The following is a 17011-nucleotide window of genomic DNA, read 5'->3' on the forward strand; positions in this document are numbered from 1 at the left end:
CCCTCTCTGTTTTGAAGAGAAGAGTGCTGGATATTGCACCTAAAACTTTACATCACTAGTGTGACCTAGCTGTGCTCAGATAAAATCAGTTGCTTGAATTTTCCCAAACTGTGACAGCTGGAATGTGATTTGCCAAATCAGTCTGCCTGCACACGGGTTTATAATGAAAATCTAACCACTGCAACACGTAGTAGAAATCTGTTGAAAACTACTAAACTGCTGTACCTCTGCATACTCCAGAAGATCCAGGGACTATTAAGGGTGGCTAATTTACTACTGGAGTCTGTGTCACAAAATGTTTTGCCTGTAAGCAGAGGTGACTTTCTTCTCTAGTTCTCTCACACAAGACCTATTCAGCTGACTCGTGCTTTTGAATGAGACCTGATTAGTTGTCTTGTTAGCTTCACCACATGTTATCAGAAAACAATTGAAGAGGCATAAGAAAAAAATCCCTTCGCCTTTCGCTTCTTCTTTCTTACAGAAAGAAAAAAAATGTAAACTGGAAGTTAGGGAAGCACTAGAGAGCTGCCATAGCTGTAGCTCATGGAAACATTAATTGTTGGTTTATGATCGTCCTTAATACTACTTTATCTGTTTATGCTATGATTAATTTTCAATAGTTATCATACTAATTACCTGTGATGGAGTTGCTCATACAATTTCTCTGTATTACTTTGGAGAAGCTGCAAATACAAATAAAGGATTTTTATCTTTATAAAGGATTCTTTCCCAAAGAGAGTCAGACAAAACAAATACATGTATTATTCTCTTTTATACAGACTCTTCAAGTTAAATTGTCTGTAATTAATAATCATACTTAGATCTCCAAAGCAACATGCCTACCTTAGTTAAAGGTGCCTTTTGTAAAGGTAATTTGTACAGGTAACTTTGTAATACATGATCCAAGATGAAACTTATATTAGGGCAAATGTGACAGAGAAAATTATCATGGGAATGAGGATTCTAGAGAAAATGATCTGTGTAGTGGTTTAAAAATAAAATAAAAAAAACTGCAGCAACAAACAACCAAAAAGCCAAGGCAAATTTCACTTTTATCCTAAGAGTGCAAATTCCTGGCTCCTAAGGTACTTCTAAACAGTATCTAAACAGTAGCCACTGGAGGTTCTGCATCATCATGCTTTGGTCTATCACCTTTTTTTTCTCCCGCTTAATAATGTTAAACTACTGGATTTTTTCCCCAGAAATTAGATGTATTTTCAGTAATTATCATAGTTGTCTGATTTAGTGTTGGTTGACATATATAGTTTCACTGTCTATCTGTATCTTGGCTCCACTGCAGACAAACTGATGCCTTCTAGGAAGGGCATGATATAGAAGAGATGTAGGAATGGGCTGAAGTATCCTTTATATCTAGGGGTGTTAAAAGGAGGAAAGAATGGAGACAAATTTTGTGTGCCAGTGCACAGAATTTTGCAAGTTTAATGTGTAATGTCAATTACTGTGCAGCAATCTGATGCATGTTAGTTGCTGGTAAGTTTGTTAAATCCTGTTTGAAAAATTGTTCAACTTCATCTTCTAATTAATATTATTTTCCCTCTGTCAACCTTTTAAAAAGAATGATTTTGGCAACCTGTTTCTGCTGATAAATATTTTCATATTTCAAATCTTCAGGTTTAATTTGTGTTCAGCTGCCAAGGTGAAAAAATAAATTGGGTATCCCTAAAAGTTGTTGAAAGTTCTGGATACAGTCCTCCAAATTAGGCAGATTAAATTCTTAGAATGCAATATTGAGGTGAAAAATACATTACTTCAGTTTGGATTTTTTATATCTAGATACACATTTCTTGAGGTCAGTCTGAAATTGTGGGGGAAAAGAAGTTTTGAAGAGGCTGGGAAAGTTTGAGAATTCAACCAGATCAGATGCTCTCTGGCATAATATGTAAGGAGAAAAACATTAGATGTGAAACCATTGTTGTGTGCAGCAGCTGTTTCTTAGTGCACTTTCATTCCCATCTCCTCCTCCAAAAACAAAGTTTCACCTAAGTCTAAGCAACTTCTCTGAGGGGAAAAAGTCCACAAAACAAAACCCAAGCCATAAATAGCATACAATTCCCCACCTCCTTCCCCAAAAAAACCCCAAAACACAGGCCCCAACTACACAGACCAGCATGTAGTCTGTTTTCTGCCTATCTCTGATCATCAGGTAGGGTGATCATCTTCAGTACTGTACATGCAGTGAGAATTTTAAAACCTTCCATTTTGATTTTATAGTTCTTCTATGAGTTAAAATATTACAGATCTTTTACTTACTTAATTTCCTGCATAACAATGTGGGCAAACTGCTAGTTATATTCAATTATTATGTTAATTTTTATCAATAATGTGGTTCTGTACCAGATTCATCTCAAACTTCGTTGCACCTCTATGTACCTGACAGATGGTTCTCTGTAACTGCTGCATTCTCTGGTACTTGGATTTTTTTAATGTGCTTGAAGGTGTAATGATGCATTCATGTGTGCTATCCCAAGATTTGAATTACTGTATACTGCAGTCAACTCTATTATTTATGGTGGTAATCTTGGATAATGCAGAAGGATTAGAAGTTAGAGTTACTGCCTGCAGACCTGAGCTGATTGAGGTATCTTTATGTGTCTAGATCAATAGATGTTAAAAGCCATTTTGGAATTAAGTGAAAGCATAGCTCATTCACAAAGGCGTTGCCTAAATTAATACATTTTCCTGAAACTAGAATCACTGGCATCACTCTACAGTAGCAGCTGAGGTAGCTCTGTGCAGAGGTAATGTGGGCAGGCAGGATTAATTAGTTCAGCCATAGCCAGCGTAAAGATGGTTAATATCTAAAAAGTTATATTTGGGCACTGACTACATCTGAATTACTACACTTTTTTTGAGTCAGTCTTTCTTACACAGAACCAGCTTGTCTGTGTCTGTGGCATGGTTAGGTATAAACTGGTCACTTATGATTTCTGAGTTGACTTGTAGTTTATGTGTGCTTAAATAGAGCAAAAGAGGGAAAAATATTTATTGTTGTGGTGTCAGTGTGTCTTACAACTTATATTCAGAGTCTATCAGAATTTCTAACAATTGTATAGAGATTGTATTAATATGAGATTAGAATAACTAGCCCATGAGTTTACATCTAAATTCATAGAATGAACAAGTAAACTGTGATATAAATTTAAAGGCTCTTGACAAAGTACTTCTGAGAATAGCAAATGAACTTAAGGCTGTATATGGTACAAAAATCTTTAAAATCCATTTTAAGAATATTTTTTAACACTTCAATATAATATTACCAGGATTTGCTATTGTAATTTGAATTATAATTCTGCAAAGGTGTATGCTGTTTGAGTTTATGCATAATGGCTTGTTATTGTAAGTCATAAAGTTACTCGTAGAGGATGGTAGTAAGCATGATCCATCTAAATGGAATTTTCTTTCACCTCTTTAATTTAAAAAAAAAATCTAAATTAAAATCTTCAACACCTAATGTGACCTGCTTATGGATTTTCCTGCAGTAAAAATGATTAGATTCTTATTTGAGATGACAAATACACTAGAAACTTTTGGTTGGGGTAAGAAAAAATTGATGCACATAATCTGGTTTGAAGTTGATGTGACAGCTTGAAAAGCTGTTTTGATAAAAGCTTTGGAGTACTGTAAATGGATATTATCTGTCTTCTTTTATTGCTGACACTCTGTGGAGCAGTCTGTATGTGATTTTTAGATGGATTATTATGACCATTCAACAATGAAGAAAGACAAGGCACTATTTCATGTTCCCAGCATGTACTTTGGCTCCTCTCTGTTCTTTTGCATGGCAGCCTTACTCAACAAACAGAATAAATCTTGTATTCCTCAGCACTTTGTTTATTTTTTTGGTGCTGACATGGATTAACCAAACTCAACATTTATTTCAAAGTAAAAGATTCTATTTTAAGAGCAAGTAAACCTTTAGATGACTAGATACTGTAAGTAAAGTTGAAATGTATCAAATGCAGGTTGGATATTTTCTTTAAGTCCCTTTTTCATACCTACAAAACCCACAGTTTTCATTCTTGACTGTGCCTACTACCTGTGTGAGAACTTTTTATGGGTGCAGGCACTTGTCTGTACAGCTAAGAGCTATTACATCTATTTAATTTTTAGAAAAGACATAATAATTTTATGTATGCGTTGTATATGCACTACAATACATTTTGTCATCTACCTTTTTGAGGTATTTGAAAAGCAATTTTAAATACTTCCCTCCTGTCACTTTTATTTTTTCTTTCTCCCTTTCTTCTTGGTTTTTCATCAACAGATTAGTGTATTTTTGTTTTATTCTCATCACCCAAGAGTCCATTATGATTTATTTTCCCTGTGGTGGATTGATCTGTCATGTGTTTCCACTGCTGTTTTTTATAACATAGTTTCACTTTCTTGCCAATTTCATCCCCTGAAGTCTTTCATATCTCTTATGTTTCTATACTGTAACCTTTTCTGAACACTTTCCCTCCCTGTACTTTCCGAACACTTCACTTAAAGTTACTGCTGGGATGGACTCTTGGGTGATTTCCTTGTAGCCTCTGGAGTCCCTCTCCTGTCATTGTGATATGTGAAAAATCACTGGAGAAATTTTCCAATGGTAAAAATAAGATTTGTGTTCTTTTAAGGAATTGTTCACCACCCTAAGCCTATTTCTATTCACTTAATAGCTGATGATTATTGAGAAAGCAACATTTTTAATCTGAAAATATCTTGTTTTTTACATGCAGTGCTACCCTATTGGCTTTCTTGGTTGAGCTTCTTAAGAGTTCAGTAGCCATGCAAGAACAAATGCTTGGTGGAAAAGGCTTTCTAGTCATTGGCTATCTCCTTGAAAAGGTATGTTTGGAGGATTTTTATCTTTTTTCTTAGTATTTCTATTGCCATTGTGATACTTTCAATCACCTGGCTCAAGTGTCTGGTGGAATAAAATATATTTGTGACTTACATTGCAAATTAAAAATATTTTATAAGTTGTCAACAGGAGACTCTTCATCTTCCTCACCATCTTCTATACCAGTATTCAAAGAACTGATTTTCTTGAGGAGGTTCTGTTCTCTTATTTATGTTTTTACTTTAGATCTGTTTGGGAATCACTTTAAAGTATTTATATTTCTGCATTTTCTGTCCCCCCAAACTTGCTTAGGAAAGTTCTCTTGTTTCTAGTTTGTACATAGCAGAAATGTCATAACTCAGGGGTTTTGTGTGTATGTATGTTAATAAAAGTTAAATTAATCTTCTGTGAAAATTCTGAAATTGTCAAAATAATTGTCCTGTGTTTTGAAGAAAAAAAAACTGTAACAAAATTAAATTTCTGAAAAAAATTGGTGGGGCATTCCCTGCAAGGGGCATTCCCTGTACTTGCTTGGTTTTAGGCATGATAAGCCATTATCTCAAACCTGAGGATCAGTTCAGTTGTCTGAGGAACATCACCTGCCTCCCTGCCTCTTGACACCCTGTTACTGGGGTTTAATAATCTAAATAATCTGAGAGCAAATTACTATCAGTTATACTAAAATAGTGATGGTCCCATGATTGAAGCTCATGGCTCTGACATTCCTGCATGTCTGCTACTGGACTTTTATTACCATGTGGTCAGCATAGCAATCTTTTACACAGAAGATAAGAATCATAATATCATCTTTCAAAAATGTTCTGAATTTTGAAGAATGATAAGTAGTTCCTCTCATTCTGTTCCCTTTGTTCGTTGTGCTAGGGAAATACCTTCACTTAATACCTAAAAGCATATTTTCTGTGCTTCTGTTTTCACTGCTAAGCAAGTGTGATTTACAATTTCAAAGAACTAGCCGAAGGTGCTGGTTTTTTCCAAGGTTACATTTTCTTGTGCCATAACTAGAAGGAACTTAGAAAGCTGTTAGCTTTGGTTTGGTGAGTTACAGGCAGGCTGGTGAGCCTTCATGGAGGGCTTTCCCCTGAATAGAGCATTATGGTTTATACACATGGAATACATTGATTTAGAGTGTTCAACATGATTTTTTTTAAAAAAAGTTTCCATGCTCTTCTAATTAACACCTGCTATGTTCATTAGACTTGGGCATGTGAGTATTTAAAAGATTTCTATTGATCACAGCATAATTCTTAAAACATATGTTTCTTTCTGGGTGGTTTTTTTACATTATATTTACTTAGCTGCAGTTCTTTGAAAGGATTTGTTCTCTTCTTTCAATATATGCTTATATTCAGTTGGCACACATGGTGGGAAAACATCCTTTCCTTTCCTAGTCTCAATTTTATTATTTTTAAATTATCTGTTGTATCTGTTGTTTATTTGCATGTAATCAAATACTTCAGAGAAGAGAGTTTTGTTTTTTTTTACTTGAAGTTCCAAACAGCATTTTTGTTCTTATTAGTTGCACATTATTTATTGTAAATTTTCATGTACAAGCCAAAGGAAATTCAGCATGTAGGCTGAACTTGTATTACTGACAATAGACTTCGGTTCTAAAAATAATAAATCTCTATATTCCCAGACTGTACTTACAACATTAAAAATAATTGAAAAATAGAATCACAGAATCATTTAGGTTAGAGAAGACCTTTAAGATAGAGTCCAGCTATTAACACAGCACTGCCAAGTCCACCACTAAACTTTGTCCCTCAGTGCCACATCAACACATCTTTGAAATACTTCTGGCATGGTGACTCCACCACTTCCCTGAGCAGCCTGTTCCAGTGCTTGACATTTTGTGGAGAAGGCAAGGAGAAAAATCTTTAGAGTTTTTTACTATTTATTAATGTTATTATTATTCATATTATTATTATTATTCATGTTAATTTAGTATACAAAGAAGTTTGTCAAAGTCCTCGGGTCATGTTACTACACAGGAGCAGATCTCAACAGTGATTGCATGGCATATGCTATAAAACTGAAAGAATCCTGAAATTTGAGGAAACTATGAGCCCAACTCCTTCAAATACCTACTTAAGGAAACAAAATCAAGTCTCCTAATAATGTGTGTTCACACACCGAGACACCAAATTTCAGTAACACAACAATTTAAGAGGCGATAAGGACTTCAGATGAAGTTCTGAAGAATTGTGCTGTAAAATGTAGAATCCTGACTGGACTCTAATAAAATGAAAAAAAACCAAACTAAGCAAAATACCAAAAAAACAAAGTTATTGATGGACATTTTAGCCTGTTAAATATAGCCATTAGAAAGACCATTAATATTGTTATAAAGTATAAACTGCCTTCATATTCAATCGCATTAAAACATGCAAGCTGAATGTATGTAGTAATGATGAGTTAGGTGAAAATACTTCTTCATAGTTCGGCTGTAATCATATTAAAAAACATTTTTTTTCTTTATCTTTTTTCTTTCTGATTATTTTCCCCCAGTCATCTAGAGTTCATATAACCAGAGCAGTTCTGGAACAATTTTTGTCATTTGCGAAATATTTGGATGGATTATCTCATGGAGCACCTCTACTGAAGCAATTATGCGATCACATCCTTTTCAATCCTGCTATCTGGATACATACCCCTGCAAAGGTAATCGTACACTGGCATAATTTAAGACTCTCCTACAACAAAAATAAATACCTGTATTCTTTTATAATATTCTATTTAGGTTTTTGATTTTTCTCTTTTGGATTTTTTTTATAAGCATGGCAATAGCAATGATCTTAGATTATGAAGTCTGTACACTGCTTAACTGTATACTCCAATGTATTTTATACTTTCATAAAAGCAGTTAAATTATTGCCTAAGATTCTGTCTGATTCTATGAAAAGACTGTGTCAAGAAACCCAGTCCCTTTTTCAGTGACTGCATTACATTGTTTTCCTACAGATTAAGAATAAAATTTTGTGGTTTTAATTGCAGTAAAAATGTGTTTTGTTACACATTAATGTAAATTCTTATTTTAATTCAAACTATGTATTCTAGTTTGATAAAATCTCTAGCATGTTATCATTCCTCTCTGGTAATAATGAATTCTTTGTTTTCCTAAGTAATTGTAGTTGAGATATGTAAACCAAAGTGAACAGTGACGTTGTCCTAAAAACTAAAAATATATACTTTTTGTATAAAGAGTCAGAATAGAAAGCAAGCCAATATGTTTATCTTAACTTAAATCATTCCTAGGTACCAGTGCAGCCCCTACTCTAAGCTGAGCTGTAATTAGTTTTTCAGTTTTTGTATCATATCCAAAGACCCCTACAATTTACAGTTGCTAGTGCAGAGCTTACATTTCTGTGGGTGACTGTTTCATTGCCCAGGTGCAGCTGTCTTTGTACACCTACCTGTCAGCTGAGTTCATTGGGACGGCCACGATCTATAACACCATCCGCCGAGTGGGCACGGTGCTGCAGCTCATGCACACGCTGAAATACTACTACTGGGTGGTCAACCCTGCTGACAGCAGTGGCATCACTCCCAAAGGGCTGGGTAAGTGCAACACACGAGGGAGAAAATATAAGCATTCCTCCTGTAGGAAGGTTTGTGATGTAAATATCTGGAAGCTCCTTGGATCTGTAGACAAGGAGATGAATAAATGGCAATAGTTGATAGCCATCAGTAGAAGGACTATGGAAATACTTTTTGGTGTATCATAAACTCATGCTGATAATTTATATTTATATGTGTTCCCAGAAGATTCCAACTCTGGTCTCCAGTCACGTAGCATATACTTATGTGGGCATACTTTAGGAAACATATTAAAAAGACTGATTTTTCCTCTTCTGTAATAAAGAGGAAATATTACGTGTATTTCACATGCCAAAGAAATCTTTGTGTGGTTTGAGTGATTAATAGTGTTAAGTGACCTTGAAAACAGAGTGGAAACTTCTAGTTCTCACTGCAGAGGTCTCTGAAACTGTATTTCCAGTTCAATAATTTTTTTTTCGCTGTCCTTATAAAATAGAGATTTATTTAATTTTGCTGAAAGTGATGCACTTAGCTTAGCACAGGAGGTAATGAATGACAGAACCAACAAAATGTAATAATGAATACTTCTTGAATGCTGCATGTTGCAGATGTGTATTAAGCAGAGCAAATCATTCCAATCCTATACATTTTGGCTGTAATGCCATTACATTTAGCTATCTACTTGTGTGAAGTAGGAAGGGTTTGCCTGAAAGTCTCTTAAAAAATACGTGATAAATGAAAATTTATTACTTATTTTATTGTGTAACTATTGATGTCATGCTGATAAATTGAATAATTGGGGGATGTTCTTAATACTGTCACATAGACAAGTATTCAAGAGTGTGACATATCTAACACATTAGTTATTGGGTAATTCCTTTTGTAAGTGAGCTGTATGAAAAGAGGTTTCCCTCATTTTTTTTTTTAATAAACAAAACTGGAAGTGACAATTCTTTTCCTAGATTAGATGTCCTAATAGGCAATGAAGGCGTTGAAGGTCACAGAAAAGAGCTGCTGTGGGATCTTGGGTAACATTTATAGTTCCTGCATAGTATAATATTAGATGAAGAGTAGTCTTCAAAAATTATTAAAATTTATTTTAAAATACTTAACAAAAGCTGACAAGGTTCTGTTCATTTAAATGAATGTTTGAAATCCTAGTTAATGAAAATTACCTGGGTTGGTTACTTAGTTAGCTTGAAATCTTTGTCAGTGATAAATTAGATTATCCACTTATGCTGATTCTGGATTCCCTCTGCCAAAGCAGAATTAACTTCTTTTTTTGGTGCCTGCAGTGAAGATGTCTCCTTCTGAGCTAGATGTCTGCTGATAATGCACAGTGGAATGCAGGAGTCAGTTGCTTTGATACAGATTTCTAGTATCATTGTAGTCTTGGTGGGGCATCTCACCTGCCTCTCAGAAGGATGAAGGTTTCCTGTGTATCCAGCACCAAATCTGCCTGTTTGGGGTAGATATTTTGCACACTTTATGGCGTGACAACTTAAACTGGTATGTTTAGGAAGCTGTATTTTAGCTCTAATTGACAGGCACTTGAGAAATGCTTTGTGTGAAGTGTGGTTGCTTCCTAGACTGTGTTGCCTCTATTGATTAGATCTCTGCTAACCTCGGTGGGAGGTTAGAAGCTGCTCTGGTGTGGGAGCTACACTGCTGATGCCTGAAATTAGGGTGAGCTGAACCCTACCCTGGGAGTGGCTTTATCAGGATTCATACTTCCAGAGATCTTTTCTGTTTACACTGCTATGCTGCACAGGCACAGTTTTACCATTGGACAACTTACTGTGTCTAAGATCAGTGAGGAATGGGGATGTTTAAAACTCAGATGATCAGCTTGCTTACTTTGTAATTGTTCAATACCCAGCTGTTGTTAGGTGAGGTTTTCAGGTGTCAGCCATATTTATAGCTAGCTAGAGACATGGAAAATTCCTCAACTAGCTTGAGAATGGAAGTCTGATAATACAGTCTACTTGTTATGGTTGAGATTTTTTTTTTTCCTAGTATATAGGTTTAAATTAAAATAATTCCTGTGCTTCTGTGTCATGATACTACTACCTAACAACGCTTTGAAAATGTATTGCAGACTGCTTCCCTCTGGCTAGGTTTGCTCCTTTGTGGAGTCAGTGACATTTCTTTCTGTAGGAATCATGGATTGCTTTTATCTCGCCCAGATCTTTCTCTTTGCAGTTAGCTGTATTTTTTGAGTATCTGTGTGTGTAATGCTAGTTGCATAGCTTCAAAAAATATATAATGTATTCATGAAAATCTGAACATAAGGCATGAGGTACACAAGGATACAAAATTAGGAATGAGATGTGAATCAGTTAATCTAAATTAAGCACAGATATGGCTGGTTTACATCCCTACCTTTTCTTTCATTCTGACTATAGTACATTCTCCTCTCATTTGTGTCAGTTCCAAACAAGATTCTTATTTTACCTGGAAGGCAACCAGGTCAGTCCCTAAAAAGCAATCAGGTAGTGTAAATTAGTGGGTGCCTGGTGTAGCAGTTCGACAATAAAAGTCAAAATTTCTAAGGCCTTCATACAGCAGTTGGGAAGGTGTTATATAAATCGAGGCCATGCATATTTTCAGAAAACATATTATGAACCACTATATCTGAATTTTCTCATTTTGTCTTTAGTAAGATTTATAGATAAACTTGACTTACTGAAAGATTAATATCTTCTTTCTTCCTTGTTCCTTATCCTCTTCCTTCTTCCCTGCAGAAGGCCCTGTGTAACTAATACAAATACAAAGAAGTAGTAGCTCCTTTTCTGTCTGTAAGAGTGGCTTTTCTTGTGTTGCCTTGAAGAATGTCAGCCTGTCAGACAGGAGCTCAGTGACTTAGCAAACCCAGCACAGCCATGGAGTTTTCTCCATGCAAATCAGCACTGGGACTTTTTGGTAGTATTTCACAGATAACTTCTGCTTCTGACTTATAGAGCTGTAATAACTGTAATGATTTGCAAGCAAATGATTGCGAAAAATATAAAAATTGCTGACGTGATTTGTTACTAATTTTAATTTTATATTAACTTCATTTCATAAAAGATGTTTTAGGATGTCCACATTAGTTGCTAGCAATTGATAATATTAGTGAAAATATTTTAAAATGTTTAATCACTTGGATATTACATCACTTTTCTTTACCAGATGTTTTTTTTAACATTAAGTGTAGGCCTGGTTGATTCAGACAGCTTATAGTCATAGAATACAGTTCTAGAAATAAGTGTAGTTATTATGCTTAAGGTTTTTCTATTTTCACCTCTGTTTTTAGCATCTCATAAATCCACCAATCCCAATAGTTCAAAAAAGATAACTCTTCCAGGCTTTTGGATTCATGTAAATTTTGATTGGCCTGTTTGCAGCCAGAAAGTTTATAGTTTGTTGAAACGTAGAATAATGTATGAAAAAAATTTGTTAAAGTAAGAAAGTTGCAGTGTAAAAATACAGTTATGTGAAATTTAAAGTTGCTGCCTTTTAAGCACCATTTGAAATCTCCAAATGGAAGAATAGGATGCATTTTCTATAAACATTAAATTAATGTATGAAACAGAAAAATGTCATCATGTGAGTAAATTGCAGTTGAAATTCTAGGCTGACTTGTCATGAGACTTTTCTGGAGAAGACTTTACTGGAAATCATGCCAATATCTAAAATTTGACTGCATGTGCTAAAGTGCCTTCAAATAATTTGCTGTCATATTAGGAAGTAAGCTTATTCATGCAGACATTTTAGTAGTGTGATGTTTTCTTGTCTTCTAGGCATGTCATTTTTATGTGGAGATACTGAAACAATTTTTAATATTAGTTAATAATTAGTTTGATTTACTATTACTTGCTGACAGTTACTCTGCTTCAGGGTTTTATTGCCTTCCCCTGCCTTAATAAAAAACAAAGTGTGTGAGTTTTCTGTAATGACAGTTTAGTAGCACTTGCTTTAAAGCCAAAGGAGCTCAATATTGAAGCTTCTCATTTGGAAAATACTGTTTTCTTTTAAAAAAGTTAGTTTTTCTTTTGCTTCTCCTAGTAATCATCTTCTAAAATGGGAGGTATAAATGGGTTTTTTTAAAATTAATTTTAATATTTCTTTTAAGTTTCAGATACTTATTTTAATGTGGTTTTGTATCTTTTATTATTGGATTCCTGTTTCACACTTGCATTTCTTCTTAGATTCAGCATACTGAATTCATATTTGTATTTCCATTTTGTTCTGGAACAGTGGAAACACTGTTTCAGAGGGTAGAAGTATCAACTTGGTCTGTAATTAGTAGCTTTACATTTTACATGTAAATCCACAGTAGAGACAGGTTGTCTGTTTAAAATCATGATTTACACTTTTCTTCTGGTGTTGTTTCAAATTTTTTTACAAAGAACCTAAACCATCAAGCTAATTTTCAAATAAAAGAATCCAAAATTTTTTTTTTTTACTTTTAGACTATGGTTGCAGCTATTATGTTGATTTACCACATGCACACCTTTAATGTTTTGTTAAATCATACAGAATAGGGATAATAGGATCTCCCAGCCATTGCAGTATCTAAACAGCCAACAAAGCAGGCAATGGAGAGAAAATTATTTAAAATGTATAGCTTCTTTCTGTAGTCATTTGATTTTCTATTGAGTTGGAAGGGACCCCTCAGGATCATCAAGTCCAATTTCTTGCCCTGTGCAGGACACCCCAAGAGCAACTCTGTGTGCCTGAGGGTATTGTCCCAACTTTTGAAGTCAGACAGGCTTGGTGCTGTGACCACTCCCCTGGGGAGCCTGTGTTGTATGAAGGAAATGTGCATTTGAGTTGCCAACTTAACTGTGTGGTTTAGTTCATGAACTGAGTGGCCAAGCATTTCTCTCTCTACTGGTGTTTCCTGTGTTCTTCATACTCAATAAGTGCTGCTTCAAACTCTCAAGGAGTGCTACCTTTATGAGTATCATGTATCCATCCTTATTGAGAATGTATGGTAGTCAAAGTACAAGTTATGTCATGCTAAATAGTTTTCAAGAATGTTTTTCACATCCAATATTTTTGAACATGAGCTGTGGAAGGGGGAGTTACAAAACATTATTATGACAATAAAGTAACTGTAGTTTTTATGTTTGTAAATATACAAGGTTCCAGAGATATTTTAAGAGCTGGGTTAGAGTGGAACTCAGTTCTTGTTAAATTTACAGCAGAGAGAAAATCAGGTTTTCTGTGATCCACATATCATGTGATGCTATTTATGTGTGTGTGGAGATCAGATTCTGCTGTCTGTATCATGCTTTATTAATTTAAGGAGTAGAAAAATCATACTTTTTACATACAAAATTAATCAACACAGATGGAAGAATGTCACATTTGTTTGTTGGTAGAATTTTATTTCCAAAGACAGAATTAGAAATCATTATTATTGTTATTCAATGCTTCCAATCGGTTTGGGCATTTTTGGGTTTTTTTCTTGGTTTTTTTTTTTTTTTTTTGTTTGGTTTTTTTACAACAGTACTGATTGTACTTAACTCTGTGAATGTGTTTACTTATTTCCTCTTATTTACTTCTGGTTTATGCCCCTATAATTTCTTTATGCTGGAGGGATGAATTGCATAAAATTATAACTTTTTCATTTATTTTTGTCTGGGTAAAGCAGGCTAACTCTTATTATGAGTGTGTATTTTAAAAATCTGACGCAAATGATGGGCTCTGTGAAAAATACGTACATAAAGAAATCTAAAAGCAGGAAATGTTTTAATGACTCATTCTCGTGTGGGATAAGGGAGGCATCCTTTCTCTTTGCCAATTAAAAAGAATGTGATTATTTTGTATTAGGGATTTATGGTTGCTGTGCCAGATCTTGAAAGGATTATCTTCACAGTTGATCTAATTTGAGATTGGTTTTAGTCTTTAGCAGTGCTATCAGTGTCTGAGTGATGGTGACACTGAATTTTCTATATGCAGTGATGGGCACAAACAGTAAAAACTACTTTGCAATGTTTGAGTTAAAAACAAGATCTACTTGTCTCTCTTTGCCTGGGTATATGTGAGGCTAATGTATACTTTTTTAATTATAGGATAAAATACACCATTTTTTGGTCAATAATATATTTTTTAAAAATAAATCTTCAACTAGGAATGAAGTAATTTATTTAGTAATGAAGTACAAAACTGTGATAATATAAAAATTATAGGGGAAAAACAGCTTTAGGTAGCTTCAGAACTTCCTATTTAATGAATTCTCTTCAGTCTGTGTCAGATGATCATTACATCATATTGCTGTATTCCTTGTAGCTGTCTGGTGATTACATAGCTTCCAGTTTCTCCAACCTTATTTTTCCTTGCCAGTTTTTGAAACTAATTTTTGAAACTAATGAAGTCTTTTGGGTAGCAGCTGTCCCCGTTTTCTGATTCTAGAACAGTGAAGCTTCCTGACCCAACTAAAATGCAAGGAATAAATAGTACTAGAGAAGGGAAAATTACACTAAAATTACACTTTACCTGCTTGGCATGTAGCCTGCAAGCAACAACTCCTTTGGTCTCCTTTTGCATGTTGAAGAACCCTTTTCAAGGTTGTCACATGACTTCAGGGAAATGAGTGGGCACATGTAGAAGTGGAATAAAACTCGTGTGTCTTTGAAGAGGTTCCCAGTTACATTGGGATATCTTCTTCATGACATGTCCTTCCAATTTCTGTTATAGAAATGATTTGCAGACCTCCCCATTGTCTGTATTCTGTTTCCATAATTACAGTCTTTCAGAAATGACAGAGACTTTTCTTACAGAAAAGACAAAATGTCAATTTTTTTTTTTTAGTCCTTGTTTTCAGATACTGTCTGATATTGATTCCCAATCAGGTGTAAGAGGGAAGAGGGTACAAAGAAAGAAACTTCTGTGATGCAGTTAGGGAAATTGAATCCACATTTAAATTAGGGGGGAAAATAGCTAAATTATATAAAAATATCATATTTATAGGTTTATTAAATAAAAATGACTTGTTGAAAACAAACACACCATTGCTAAAAATTCATGCAATATTTAATATAATTGCATCTAGTATAAGAAAAAAATCAAATTACTTCTGTTTCTACAGTGGAAATCAGATGTTTTATGATGCCATTATTAATATGGACTAGTCTTATATCTTTAAAGCCTAGCTGATAAACTTTTTTACTGCAATACCCTTAGTGTTCTTACAAACTGTGAGTAGAATGGGACAACCAGAGATTTATTTGCTTGTTGAGATTTATTTGCTTTTTTCTGAAGAGTACACAGTTCTCCTCTCTCTACTCCTGAACAGGGAAGAAAACTTGAGTGTATTAGTCATTTTTTTTCTTCCTCCTAGGGAAAAAATATACTTTCCCTTAAGGTTTTCCCTTGTCAAACTTGAATTACTGTGGGTAAAGCAGTGGCTTCACTTCAAAAAGCATCACCAAAGACAATTAGAGAATCTTCATTAAAAAGGTGTATTCATCTGGATTGGAAATAATAATGGACATAGACTTTTTAAACTTTGATCTGTGTTTATGATTGTAAAGTGAAATGGATGATGGAAGAATAATTTAAATTGCATTTATTTTTACTGTACAAAATTTAAGACTGTCTATGCGCTGGATTGCCTGAGAAGCAGGAGCTTAACAAAAGAATTTGCAGTTCAACCTCAATATTTATGAAAAAGGAGAGTGACAAATACAATAAAATAGTTTCAAATTGCCATAGTTCAATGTCTGGCTTTTTTAGACATTTCTGTTTTCATAATGTACTTCATCAAGCACAGTTGTTTAAAGTATTATGGATTACTGGTTTTTTCCTTGTTTAAATTGAATATTTTTTTTTAGATAGTAGTTTCTCTTTGGTTAAATGGCTTTAGTTTCTGCTACAGGTAATGGCTACCACTGGTATTTCATAAATCCTTTCTCTGTTGGTTTTCATTCAGATGGTATTTAACATAGTGGTTTAGTCATTCCAAGTTGTCTATCACTTATTGCTGTCTATTACTATCACCTTATTACTATCTTTCATCTTCCTGTTTCTTTTAAAAAACTAAGTAAAACGTTATATGGATTTCTTTTTTTTCCAAATGGAGCATCACATATACTTAAATATATTGTGTTGAAAAATGTGATTCTGAAAGGTTATAAATGATATCATTTGCAAATATGAACTTTTATATAAGAGTAGAGTACTAAATCTGTTGTTGGAACTGTGATTTCCTTAAGAAGCTGCAGTGATTAAAGGAATTAGTTTATATTTTAAAGTGCTATATTTTGTTTCTTCCAGATGGTCCTCGGCCCTCCCAGAAAGAAATCATATCATTAAGGGCGTTTATGCTTCTGTTCTTGAAACAACTTATATTGAAGGTAAAATGGTCTGTCCAGAATGAGAACATTGACATCTGTTACATACTTGTAATAGTATCTTTCATAGTAGAAAATTGTTAATACCTGTCCGGTATTGTGTCATTTTCTGGTTAATTTAATGTTCATGCACATCCTTCTAATCAACAAACAGAGAAGTAGTAAATCCATACAAAATTTCTTATTAACCTCACAAAACTCTGCTGTATATATTTTATTAAATGTCTAATATATATGTTTTAATTAATTGTCATATTTTAAAATTTTT

The 17011-nt window shown here is 34.1% G+C and overlaps 1 protein-coding gene across 4 annotated transcripts in view; it reads left to right on the plus strand.

The window, feature by feature from the left end:
• The window catches only part of NBEA (neurobeachin), a 453368-nt gene that overhangs the window by 115255 nt on the left and 321102 nt on the right, over positions 1 to 17011 (plus strand). For all 4 annotated transcript variants that reach the window (XM_058800580.1, XM_058800578.1, XM_058800579.1 and 1 more), the window contains exons 11-14: positions 4740 to 4848; positions 7373 to 7525; positions 8254 to 8422; positions 16667 to 16746. In XM_058800580.1, the coding sequence (XP_058656563.1) occupies positions 4740 to 4848; positions 7373 to 7525; positions 8254 to 8422; positions 16667 to 16746 (511 nt within the window). The remainder of the gene's footprint in view (positions 1 to 4739; positions 4849 to 7372; positions 7526 to 8253; positions 8423 to 16666; positions 16747 to 17011) is intronic.

This window comes from Ammospiza caudacuta, chromosome 2 (assembly GCF_027887145.1).
Source record: "Ammospiza caudacuta isolate bAmmCau1 chromosome 2, bAmmCau1.pri, whole genome shotgun sequence".
In the NCBI taxonomy this organism is placed as follows: Eukaryota; Metazoa; Chordata; class Aves; order Passeriformes; family Passerellidae; genus Ammospiza; species Ammospiza caudacuta.